The 11,925-nt window shown below is 32.5% G+C and overlaps 2 protein-coding genes and 1 long non-coding RNA gene across 3 annotated transcripts; 1 reads left to right on the top strand and 2 right to left on the bottom strand.

Annotated features, from left to right (window-relative positions):
* The first annotated feature begins 658 nt into the window (after positions 1 to 658).
* On the top strand, positions 659 to 1,726 carry LOC145033806 (Cytochrome c oxidase biogenesis protein Cmc1-like protein). Its single transcript, XM_078982333.1, has 3 exons — positions 659 to 826; positions 1,250 to 1,397; positions 1,506 to 1,726. The coding sequence occupies exons 1-3, from the start codon at positions 772 to 774 to the stop codon at positions 1,582 to 1,584; spliced, it is 282 nt and encodes a 93-aa protein (XP_078838459.1). The 5' UTR covers positions 659 to 771; the 3' UTR covers positions 1,585 to 1,726.
* A 2,410-nt stretch (positions 1,727 to 4,136) lies between these two features.
* Positions 4,137 to 5,425, bottom strand: LOC145033808 (uncharacterized). The gene is made up of 4 exons (XR_013677718.1): positions 4,970 to 5,425; positions 4,851 to 4,889; positions 4,434 to 4,527; positions 4,137 to 4,322 (listed from the first exon to the last, which is right to left on the bottom strand). It is a non-coding gene; the product is annotated as an uncharacterized LOC145033808 (long non-coding RNA).
* A 5,886-nt stretch (positions 5,426 to 11,311) lies between these two features.
* On the bottom strand, positions 11,312 to 11,725 carry LOC145035711 (uncharacterized). The gene has a single exon (XM_078984219.1). The coding sequence runs from the start codon at positions 11,723 to 11,725 to the stop codon at positions 11,312 to 11,314; it is 414 nt and encodes a 137-aa protein (XP_078840345.1).
* Between the last annotated feature and the right edge of the window lie 200 nt (positions 11,726 to 11,925).

Raw genomic sequence — 11,925 nt, forward strand, 5'->3', positions numbered from 1 at the left:
TGGTTTTTTTCGGGATTGATATTTCGGTCAAGTGTTTAGCAATTTGGATTAATTTTAGTTTTTGCGATGGATTTGATGTGGCAGGTTGTAGTTAAAGCTTAAATTTATCTTGGTTTGTTATCTGGTCGATTTCTCGATGGTTTGGGTTCATCCGGGTTTTTAGTTTCTTTTCGGTTTATAATCTTGAATTCAAAGGTCTATGATTGCATTTGAAATAAAGTGAAAACAAATTCATCTGTTTTTTTATCAGATTAATCATTTATTATGTGTGTTTATTGAAGCTGTGAATCATTTAAGTATTTATGATCAAGAAAAATTGAATTCATTTGAGGGTTTTTAGTGCGTGTAGTTAGCCACTTGAATGTTGTGTAGGAAGAATTCCGAGAGAGAGATAGAGATAGAGAGAGACCCAAATTAATTAATTATTTTTTATTTAAATTAAATAGAAAAAACATAAAAGATATATCAGAAGAGCATTACAATCATTTTAATTTTACGATGGACCCATTTTACGTATAAACATAGCCAAAAGCACCGTGAAACTAAAAAAAATCGGGATTTGAACTAAAACCCAAAAAATACATATCATAGGGATTATTTTTGCAATTTTGTCAAATTCAAATCCGATAATTTTAGAACTTGAAATGGGACAACAATATCACGTGCAAAACACACCCTAAAACCCCAATTGGAGAAGCGTTTCTTGATCAAGAACGAAGCAATTCAATTAGGGGATTTTAGAAGCCTCTCTTTAGATCTTCCTTAACACAAATGGGTTTCGTCCAAGAAGCAAGAGAGAATCACGTGAAGAAGAAAGTCGAAGAAGGTATAAACCCTAAACCACCACCACTTTCCAATTCTAATCACGATTGTTGCTATTACTAAAGATTATCTCCAAATTGTTCCCGATTTATATATAGAATGTTATCGGGTTTATGTAAGAATCCTAAGCGTTTTTACGAATTTGAGTATCATGATTTCTTAACCCGCGATGACATTTTCCACTAAATTAGTCAAATTCACACATCAAGCAGCTATTTAGGAACAAAATTAGGGTTCATTCGCTTCATCACGTATAATCTTCAATCGTCTCCCTCTATTCCACCAAACCGACGAACATTTTCCAAATTAATATGAATCTCTGTCAAATTAAGAACAAACATTACAAAATCATCTCCACAATTCAATAAATCGATCTGAGTTTTCTGTATTTCTCTTTAAGCTATGCTTTCTTGTTCATTGTCTACAGCTTTACGAAGCAAAATGAAGGCAAAAGCACTAAAGGAATGTGATTATTACACTGCGAAATATGCCGAGTGTGCTTCAGGAAGAACATTTTCTGTTGTATGGGCATGTCGTAAACAAGCTAAAGAACTGAATAACTGTCTTCATGAATTGTAAGTTCATTCTTCAAACCCTTTAAAGTCGTTTCCTTTTTCTGCAATTGGATCTTAATTTTATGGCCATTGAAATGATCAATTGAATTATGGTTGATTTTGTTGAAGCACGAATGACAATGTTTTGGAGCAAATGAAGAAAGAGTACTCACTTCAAGAAGAAGCGAAGAGACCCCTTGGAGTCTAAATATGTTTGTTTTTCTAGACTTATGCTATGGAATTTGCTAAAATGTCTAGAGTTTTAGTTTTATTTCAAAAAATTAGATTTATGTAGACATAAAGTTTATGTACTAGTTTCTATAAACTAAGTTAATCTATGGATTTGATAACCTTTTCTTGTTTGGATTCTAGAAAAATGACAATTGTTTTTCAAATTAGGGCATTTACAATTTAACACCAAATCCTATTTTTTTGCATCAAGTTTGGTGTGAAGTTGCTTCAACCTAACACTATTTGGTACACTAAAAATATTGTTGGTAAATAGTAAAACATGAAATAAGTGGTATGCTATTTATTAAAATTTAATTGGTTTGGTTTTGGTATTAATGTTTCCTTTGTAATAATGGGTTCTTCAACATTGAATTTATACAATTTTAATTATTCATTAAAGTTCAAAAAGTTTGGTTTTGGTATTAATGTTTCCTTTGTAATAGTTGGTCCTTCGACCTTAAATTTTTACAATTTTAATTAATTATTAAATTTAACAAGTTTGGTTTTGGTATTAAAGTTTCCATTGTAATAATTGTTCCTTAAACTTCAAGTTCTAAATAACGTAAGGCGTGGTTTGGCGGCAAGGTAAAAGTTAAGTCATGATAAGCCTTGGTGTTTTTCATGGCGTGACTATATTATATGTATTAAAAGATATAAATCATATAATTATTGAATTTTATCAAATATATGAAGTATTTAGAAGTGTTATATTAATATTTCATAGAAAAAAGTTAACAAAAACTCATTTATTTTAGCCCCGATAAAAAAACAAAAGAAAAAAAAAACAAAAAAACTCGTGCCTTGGAAAAAACTCGCGTCATAACGCGATAAGTCGCGTATTGACACGTTATTTGGGTGTCACGCTTCACAAACCCGCCTTGAATTTTTTCGTAACGGTTACACCTCACCTCGCGCCAAGGCACGCCTTGAGGCGCGCTATGGTGCGCTTTTTAGAACCATGATCAACTTTGAATTTATACAATTTTAATTATTTATTAAAATTTAACAAGTTTGGTTTTGGTATTAAAGTTTCCATTGTAATAATTGGTCCTTCAACTTTAAATTTATACAATTTTAATTATTCATTAAAATTTAACAAGTTTGGTTTTGGTATTAAAGTTTCTATCGTAATAATTGGTCCTTCAACTTTGAATTTATACAATTTTAATTAGTCATTAAAAGTATTCATCAAGTGTTGTCACGGGTTTAAAGTTTAGCACGCTACCCATTAATTGGGCATATGTTTTCAAAGTACAACGCCCTAGTGTAAAAATAATATGAAAGCGTAATGTTGTAAAATATATATATATATATATATATATATATATATATATATATATATATATATATATATATATATATATATATATATATATATATATATATATATATATATATATATATATATATATATATATATGAAAGTAATATGCTACAACTATAAAAATTTGAAAAGTGAATTGTTTTTAATGCATTTAGCCCTTATGCATATCTACTACTCAAGCAGCTCAGGATAATAACATCATTGAAGAAAACCTACTAATATAGTTCTAAAAATATATAATTTTTATTAATTAGTGTGCGGTTTTTTGATTGATTCTTTGGTTTGGGATGTTTCATAAGTGTTGCATACTTTATTTTGATTATGAAATTTTATAAATTTTGTAATGATGTTATATACTTTCAACACTTTTTTCAGTCAATCAGAAGCATTTCATCTACTAAACTCTTCATTGGAGATTTATCATGGAGCTCTTTTGCATGTGTTATGTTCATGTTTCACAAAATAGTGTCCAGAATAACAGTTTGTATATCTTATATAGGTTTTGCTTATGCAACCAATGAAATGAGGTTAAATTGAAATAAAAGATGTATTCTTCCTGAATTCCTGTTCATGCTCCATAAAATAATTATATATTTTTTATAGACCGACAATGAAATTGAAAATTTTGAAAAATTCAAAAAGGTTTGACACCTTTTTCCTAGTATGATTTAGGTTTATATATTAATCAGTTGATGGAATCAATGAAAAGAAAACACTCAAAGTTGTAGATCATTAAAAAAAAAAAAAAAAAAATACTTGCTTCCGTTCTTGCCTAAAATGATTTCAAGTTGGACTTTGCTAATCTATTTGGCTTCGTAAAGATGTTTGATAGTTGCTGATTGAGTTAGATTTGATTAAGTCAATAGTGTCTGACTGAGTCGGATACAACCATGAATCCTACTGAGTAAGAGACATATTATAGGAGTCAGAACCAAGAACCAAGTCAAAAACTTCTAAATATGATATCAAACAGTCTAAATCTAACCAAATCAGACCAATCACTTATCATAAATGCATATCAAACAACCCTTACTAGATGCTTACTTTGAAGAATGATTTGGAAGAATTGGAGTCTATCCAAGAAATTGGAATTCTAAACAATTAGTTTTTGTTAATGCATGTAGATGTAGTGATAAATGAAATGTAATTCATTTTCAGTTAATATATTTTCCGATTAATATTTTCTATGCGTTTAGTGACAACTAGAAATGTATCCCCATGCTATGCATGGGTTGGAGTTTATTTGGATATTGTTAGCAAGGAGCCGAGTCGTGTTTCGAAACAGAAATTCATAATATTGGAATACATTTGAAGTACATACGGTTGATGGAAATGAAATCATAGAATTGTCTTCTAAATCTTTAAATAACATGTTGCTTCCGTCACCTACACTGTAGTAGAAAACATTTATGTGGTGTTAAAATCATATTAATACTTTTAAATATCTTAGCAATTTATATTTGTGGAAAAGGGGCACAATAAAAGTGTTCATGATGGCATACATGAATCATGAAGCAACTCGATTACCCTAATTCCCCTGTATCTTCATCCGTTTGCAGCATGTTTGCCGTTTTCAACCTGTAACATAACATAGAGCTAGCAAAAGATTCAGGAAAATGAGAAAAAGTTAAATTTTAGCAAATAAAACAAAATGTCTTGAATCAAGGTAACAATTAGATACAACTTCAATCCTAGATCTTAATTACTCTACATGTGAACATAACATCTATTAACAAATCACCAACAACCTTTTAAATTGTGATTCTTCTCCTTGACGTTCAATTCTAAGCAGCGATAACATAAACTTGCAATAGAAAGGTTTAGTTATTTATCCGATTGGTCCAAGATTAACCAAACAATTAGTAAATAGAAAAAAAAAATGGAGAAATACAGATAACATGAACTACAATGTAAGTTACCTTAAATTTTGAACAAAATCCATAATGAAGTTGGTCAGACTGTGAATAAAATGTAACCCAATCATTATCCAACAAAATGTAAAGAAACTAACGAAATGAACTTAAATGATGGCATATACCTCTCTCCTAACAGGAAAGCCGGGAGCCACAAGTCATACAACAACACCAGTAATCAAATATCCTCCTTTTTGTTGTCTGGGCACAACTGGAGCAGCTCCTAATTATGCCCCACCTCCAATTCCTGTTACTATAAACACAAGATCTGATCCCTCATGGCAGGCGGTGGTGATGGTGGTTTCGTTTGAAGAACGACGGTGAATCGAGGTCGACAACAACGTTTCTCTTCCCTTCTTCATATGCACTGTAGTCTGAAGCATGACAACTGAGAGGCGAGAAGGGGGAGCCTAGAATAAAAATGGGGAAACTGCCGGCTAAACCATCGCAATTGATCCTTTCCTCTGGCGACGGTAGACGTGAGATAAGAGGTAGTTTAGCCGACTTAAGAGCGGTGAAGATACCGACGACCAAAGCAATACTCCTTATGTGGAGCTGAACAGAAACCAATGAGCGATTTGTGGAAGAATTTCATTGGACAAAAAAAAGGGTGGAGTAGCATAATGAAACACGTATCACTGAGCCGATTATTGACTAAAACCGTCAACGTTTGAAAATAAGGCGGCATACGTCAAGAAATCAAAATAAGGTGGCAAAAAGTCTAAAAACGGAAAATTTTGGTGGCCAAGAAAGGAAAATTGAAGAAAGTATCGTGGTAAAAATAAGAAAACCAAAAAAGGGACTGTAGATAAGCCTCCCCACAATTCATGTTATATATAATTGAATAAAATTTAGTTTTCATATTATATATATATATATATATATATATATATATATATATATATATATATATATATATATATATATATATATATATATATATATATATATATATATATATATATATATATATATATATATATATATATATTTTGCTAGTATGCCACTCATGGTCATCCGTGTCTAGAAACTTGCAACATTCATGATCAAATTAATTATTTACATTTTAGCATCTATTAAATAGGGATGATAAAAAAAACCCGAAACCCGATTATTTCGGGTCGGGTAACGGGTCGTTGTCGGGTTTTTTTATCGGGTTCGGGGCAGGCAGTAGGTTATCCTAGCCCCCATCCGATCCGTCCCGATTATATATATATATATGATTAAAAAGTACAAAAAATTGGAAATGTAAAATAATTTCTTGTTAATGTTTCTATAGATTGTTGTTTGGTTGATAACGAAGTAAACAAAATACCATATTTAGTGCTAGTATGCCACTCATAGTCATCCGTGTCTAGAAACTTGCAACATTCATGATAAAATTAATTATTTACATTTTAACATCTATTAAAGCAAAAAAAAAAACCCGAAACCCGATTATTTCAAGTCGGATAACGGGTCGTTATCGGGTTGTTTTATCGGGTTCGGGGCAGGAAGTGGGTTATCCTAGCCCCGATTCGACCCGTCCCGATTATATATATATATATATATATATATATATATATATATATATATATATATATATATATATATATATATATATATATTAATTGCATGCATTCAAAGATAAAATACTTACTTTGAACAATCTTTTTAATTATTAAAAATCCGGTGTGAATGATCATTTTTTCTATTTTAACGTATTACACTAAAATTAAATCAAATAATATTTAATATAACGTCGAGTTAATTTTATTAAAGTGATTCATCATATTTTTAATTTAAAAGGGAGGTTAGAACACGTATTTTTTGTAAGACATCGGGTTACCCTAAAACGAAATAAAGATTTCGTTAGCAATTGTTGTAAACCCGATAAGATACCCGAAACCTGAAGGGAAAACCCGAACCCAACGGGACGCCCCGATAAGATATCCGAAAGATATTGGCGGGGTTTGGGAAACCATACCCTGCCCCGTTGCCATTCCTACTATTAAAGTTGCTTACATTATTATATCGATTATATCTATTGTAGCATATACTTTTACTATTATACCAATAATAGAACTATACTTATCACTATCTCATAATAGCCTTAGAAGGAAGGGTTTTATATGCACTCATACACGCTCGTCATTCCGGGTTTTATATGTTTTCTGGTGGGAAAATATGACAAAAATAAAATAACATAGATAATAACAAAAACATATTCATTTATATTTCCATAAACAGACACACACATAGAACACAACAAAGCACTCATAAAGAGTAGCACACAAATATGAAAGTACAATGTTTTTATAAAAATATAATTTGGTAGATTATTCGCTTGCAACATAAATAAAAGTACAATATTATTCCTACATTTATATGTTAATAACAAAACAATTGAGTGTATCATTTTTCCCTTATACGATAGTTTGAAACAACGGTAGATACGCTATTAACGGTAAAAAAGTATGTAAATGTTGCACTACTTAAATAAGTTTAGTGTTATTTCAAAAAGCTCAAATAAAAATTAAAATAAAATATATATATATATATATATATATATATATATATATATATATATATATATATATATATATATATATATATATATATAAAATGGATGTACAATGCTATTTATAATAACTTGAAATTGATTAAAAAGGCATTATAGTTTTATGTATTTGTCAACATTAGCCTCCTACTTTAAATAAGTATATTGATATCATTAAAGGACACAAACCTAAAAGAACCAATTCAAGTGCAAAGTGAAAGTGTTAAATTGAAAATACCCATTTCGAAATTTTTTCCATATCAAATTAAAGTTGGCTGCCAAATGGGTTAAAAAAGTTTTTAAAACATGTAAGTATTAAATGGATACATATCTAGTGTCACACCCCCAAACCAAAACGGCGGAAACGTTCGGGTGGATGATTTCATGTATAGTATCATAACAACAAGTATAATAGTGAAGAAAGCAAAAACAATCATTATCAATATAATTGAAAGAGTTACATCATAGAGTAAGTTTACATGTTTCAAAATCAATTACATCATGATGAGAAAATAAGTTTTGAATGTAACACCTTAACATCCCGTCCTCGAAAGCAGTTGAATACCTGTTTAGTGATTTCCTGAGAATACAAGTTGTTTGAAAAAGTGTCAACACAAAGGTTGGTGAGTTCATAAGAGTTTTATTTGAGAAATAAACTGTTTTCCTTGTAAAAGCGGTAAAAGAGATTCCAGAAAAATCTAATATTTTCCTTGAAAAGTGAGTTGTAAGTTTCCGTGTTATGAAAATTGTGCCTCCTAGAATTCCCAATAATTTCCTTCCATAATCTCCAAGTGTCTATAAGTTATATAAAATCAAAGTTAAATAAATCGTTGAATGTAATGGTTCTGTCCTAGATCCACAACCAAACAAGGAATATGAAATAAAGCGGACCCACCAATTCTAAATCGATCACGACTAAATTCTATATAACTCTAGCATATACACTTAGAAATTATAGCTGAAAACTAACAATTCTAGATAGAATGTAGTCTTAAAACCAAAGACCGAAACCAAATCCTGGTGTAGTGCATGGAATAGTAGTAGTGGTTGTGAACATAAACTATATATATATATATATATATATATATATATATATATATATATCATAGTTTGTCGAATAGTAATAGTGGTAGTGAACATGAATTATGCATATTATAGCTTATCAAATGTGATGGTGATGGTGAACATAAACTATACATATCACAGTTCATCAAATAGCGATAGTGGTAGTGAACATGAACTATGCATATTATAGCTTATCAAAAGTGGTGGTGATAGTGAAATCCCTTCTAGTAAACTTTGTTTATGACAATTTATTATTTCACCACACTTAATATAGTAAAAAATCCATTTGTTTTATGATGTATGTCTATACAACAAGACAAAATGACATATATGGTAATAACATATCATCGCGTGAAGATATACACCTTGTTCAACATGTTACAAGGTGAAATGAAATTGATATCATTTTTCTGTTGTTAACGTTTTCTGTTACTATTCTTAGAAAATTTGTAGAATAATCATCAAAGGTCCAAATCAAAATCTGTAAATTTCTGAGAGTTTGGAAAATAAGTCTAGTTTGTTCATAAATTTTATCATGATTTTTAGTAACTTCCAACTTGGGTGAATTAGTCCATAATCACAGACTGGTCCGGATTGGTTCTTGAAATGATAGACAGTTTTGTAAAAATCATCATAAATTGTAGAAAAATCTTCTGGAAATGTGAAAGTAGCCATTTTAAAGCTAAGAAATTGAACTACTTGCACCTAATATATTTTTGAAAACTAAAATGTTTAAGTTGTCCAAAACAGTGCGTGATTGGAGTTCAAACTTTCCGATGAAAGCTGTTGGAAAAGTTTAGAGTTTAGTTGTGTTATTGGTGTTTTAACTTGTATTCTCCCCCCCCCCCCCCCCTCTTAAAACTTAAGAAAACATGAAAAGATAGGGGTATGAACTCACCTTGTGTGATTTCTGTGGATGGATGTTGAGGAAGAGGAGTGTAGTAAGAAGATTGCCTTGAAGATTCAAGATTCAAATGAAGGAGGGAAGCCTTGGAGTATGCCTTGAAGTTCTCGAAATTTAGAGAGAAAGATGAGAGAATTTGGAGTGTGATTCTTGGAGAAAAATGAGAGAATGAATGAAATATGAGGAGAGAGGATGGATGTTCCATCTCTAAGAACGTGGGAAATTGTTGGAAATGATGAGAAAGGACATTGACATGACTAAGGATGGTGGGGAGGGTGTGGGTTGGTCATAGAGTGGGTATGGGTGGTTGCTTGTATCATAAACTAAAGAAAAGTCAACACTCCACCTCTTGTACTTCACCCACTCTTCTTGGATAAGATTTTATCCCAAAAACGTGATTAATTAAGGGATATGGGTCTTACTATGTAAAAATAAAGTTTTGGGTGAAAATCCCGCGTTAAAATGATGAAAAACAGCCTTAAAATGAAGTCGTAGTCGAAAATCGGGAAGGGAAGCCGAAGCTGCGAGGGTCAGAGGGGCGAAGGCGAAGGTAGGGCTCGGTCTGAGAGGACCTTCGGTTCATGCGAGGTTCGGACCCGAAGGCTTCGGGTTCGATCCTGAGGCTTCAGGTTCGGTCCTGAGGCTTCGGGTTCGGGCCTGGAGCTTCGGTTCTCAGCAGTCTTGATCCCTAAGAGGACCTTCGGCCCTAAGAAGGTTCACCCCTTTAAGAGGGGTTTCGGGTCCTTAAGCCTATTTTACTCATTTTTACCCTGTTTCAAGCCGTTTTTAACCCGGTTAAGGGTCGGATGACCCGAATGATTTCAAAAAGTTACGGGAACTTTTGAGAGAGATTTGGGAGAGATTTGAAATAGAGTGAGATAGAGTGAAAACGATTGAGAGAGGTTTCGCTTGTGATATTTTTGAGTGTCCGGCTTCACAACGCAAGGTCCGTAAACCCCGTTAAGCCATGTTTTAGTGTCCTACACACTCCCGATGAGTGTGCAATAGTGTTTTATCGCTTTGGTTCATTGTTTAGCATTATTAAGGCTAAGGAAATTCAAACATACGAATTTTCCAAATGATGTTTTCTCATTAGAATAGTGAATTGTATAGTGATTACATAACGTAAACCCTAATGTACCCCGGTTAATTGAGTTGACCAGTTTGACTTGTTGACTTTATTTGACTTTGACTTGACCAGAATTTGACGATTGTCACATTTAGCAGCATACTTTTATTTATTTTAATGCTTGTTTTAAAACAAGTAAAATGATATAACTGACATAAAAGGACGAAGATGCCCTTTTACCGATATCCCCTGTTCAAAAATATAATTAGCTGTCATTATGGGTTCAAAATTCCATACCATCTTTGAAAATTACCGATTTATCCTTTTTGTATAAATGAAAAAAATCAGGGCGTGACAGATTTGTAAAAATTTGTATAATGGAAAGAGTTATAGAAACTATAGAAATAACATCCCATTTTTCATTTTTGATACGAAATATCAATGTACTTAGCAATATATTATTACGTTTAATAAAAGGACCAAAACGCATGTTTACCGGATTTCCATCATGATATTTTGAGTATGATTGGTAGGTTTAATACATATCGATTGAAGGCAAACGGGCAACAAGCTGCACCGCTAACCCTTTATGGGATGGCAAAACCAATTTTTTTGAAAACAACATTTGTGGATCTAGGAGATATGACATTAGAATGCATGACCTGTTGGACTCTATTGAGGAGTTCCACCTCTTCTGCTGCGAGAAAACTAAATGTATCGAATGCAAAAGGTACAAAGACATGTTGATTTTCTATACATGCATTCTCGTGCTTTACCACTTTGCACGCAACGACTTTCAAAGTGGCATGCCCAGTTGTGAAACCCCCTCTCCCCAAACTTACGAGAGGAGAGACCCCAGTAAGATCCACGCACACATGCTTTCCTCCTATTCATCCAAAGACCAAAATGTCAGCCGGTCTAAGTGTGGACTTTCCATTCTGTGGGTCGATCAAAAAATTCACCGACACTTCTTTCTTCATAGAAATACCAGCACACTGACAAGCATCAAAGAGAACATTCTGAACCACATCATGTCTGTACTTGAAACCAGGGAGCTCTCTACAATGAACTGCGTGTTTTCCAAAGGTATACAAACATGCATTGCGGCAAACTGAACATATCTTGTCAATTGGGAATATGAGAATCATGAGGTGGTAACGAATGATAGTTCGGTACTCCACATGAGACATATGGTGGCCAAGACCATCAATAGGGTTAGTTAGCAGAAAATCCTGAGCGTGAGGTGCCCGCAAACACTCAAAGATTGCTTTCTGTCTGACAGTTATGTTAAAGTCGACTTCCATATTTTGGACGATTTTGCTAAAAATGGCACACGCTGAAGCTTTTTGGGATTTAGGTGTGGTGATGGTGGGGGGGGGGGGGGGGGGGGTGGGGGGTGTTCTTATTAGTGAAACCGCTACAGTCAAATCCTGGAATCGTATCGCGAAGATGAGTCATAGCACATTGGCAATCCGAGTTCATCGTATAGTTGTCTGTGATTATG

Source organism: Lactuca saligna, chromosome 3, assembly GCF_052625555.1.
Source record: "Lactuca saligna cultivar CGN05327 chromosome 3, ASM5262555v1, whole genome shotgun sequence".
Classification (NCBI taxonomy): Eukaryota; Viridiplantae; Streptophyta; class Magnoliopsida; order Asterales; family Asteraceae; genus Lactuca; species Lactuca saligna.

What these genes read in the sequence shown, in the direction of transcription:
- LOC145033806 (XM_078982333.1), top strand. Translation starts at nt 772, where the DNA reads ATGGGTTTCGTCCAAGAAGCAAGAGAGAATCACGTGAAGAAGAAAGTC. An exon ending in GAAGAAGAAAGTCGAAGAAG is followed by an intron (nt 827 to 1,249) that starts GTATAAACCCTA and finishes CATTGTCTACAG; the next exon opens with CTTTACGAAGCAAAATGAAG. An exon ending in AATAACTGTCTTCATGAATT is followed by an intron (nt 1,398 to 1,505) that starts GTAAGTTCATTC and finishes ATTTTGTTGAAG; the next exon opens with CACGAATGACAATGTTTTGG.
- LOC145035711 (XM_078984219.1), bottom strand. Translation starts at nt 11,725, where the DNA reads ATGGAAGTCGACTTTAACATAACTGTCAGACAGAAAGCAATCTTTGAG.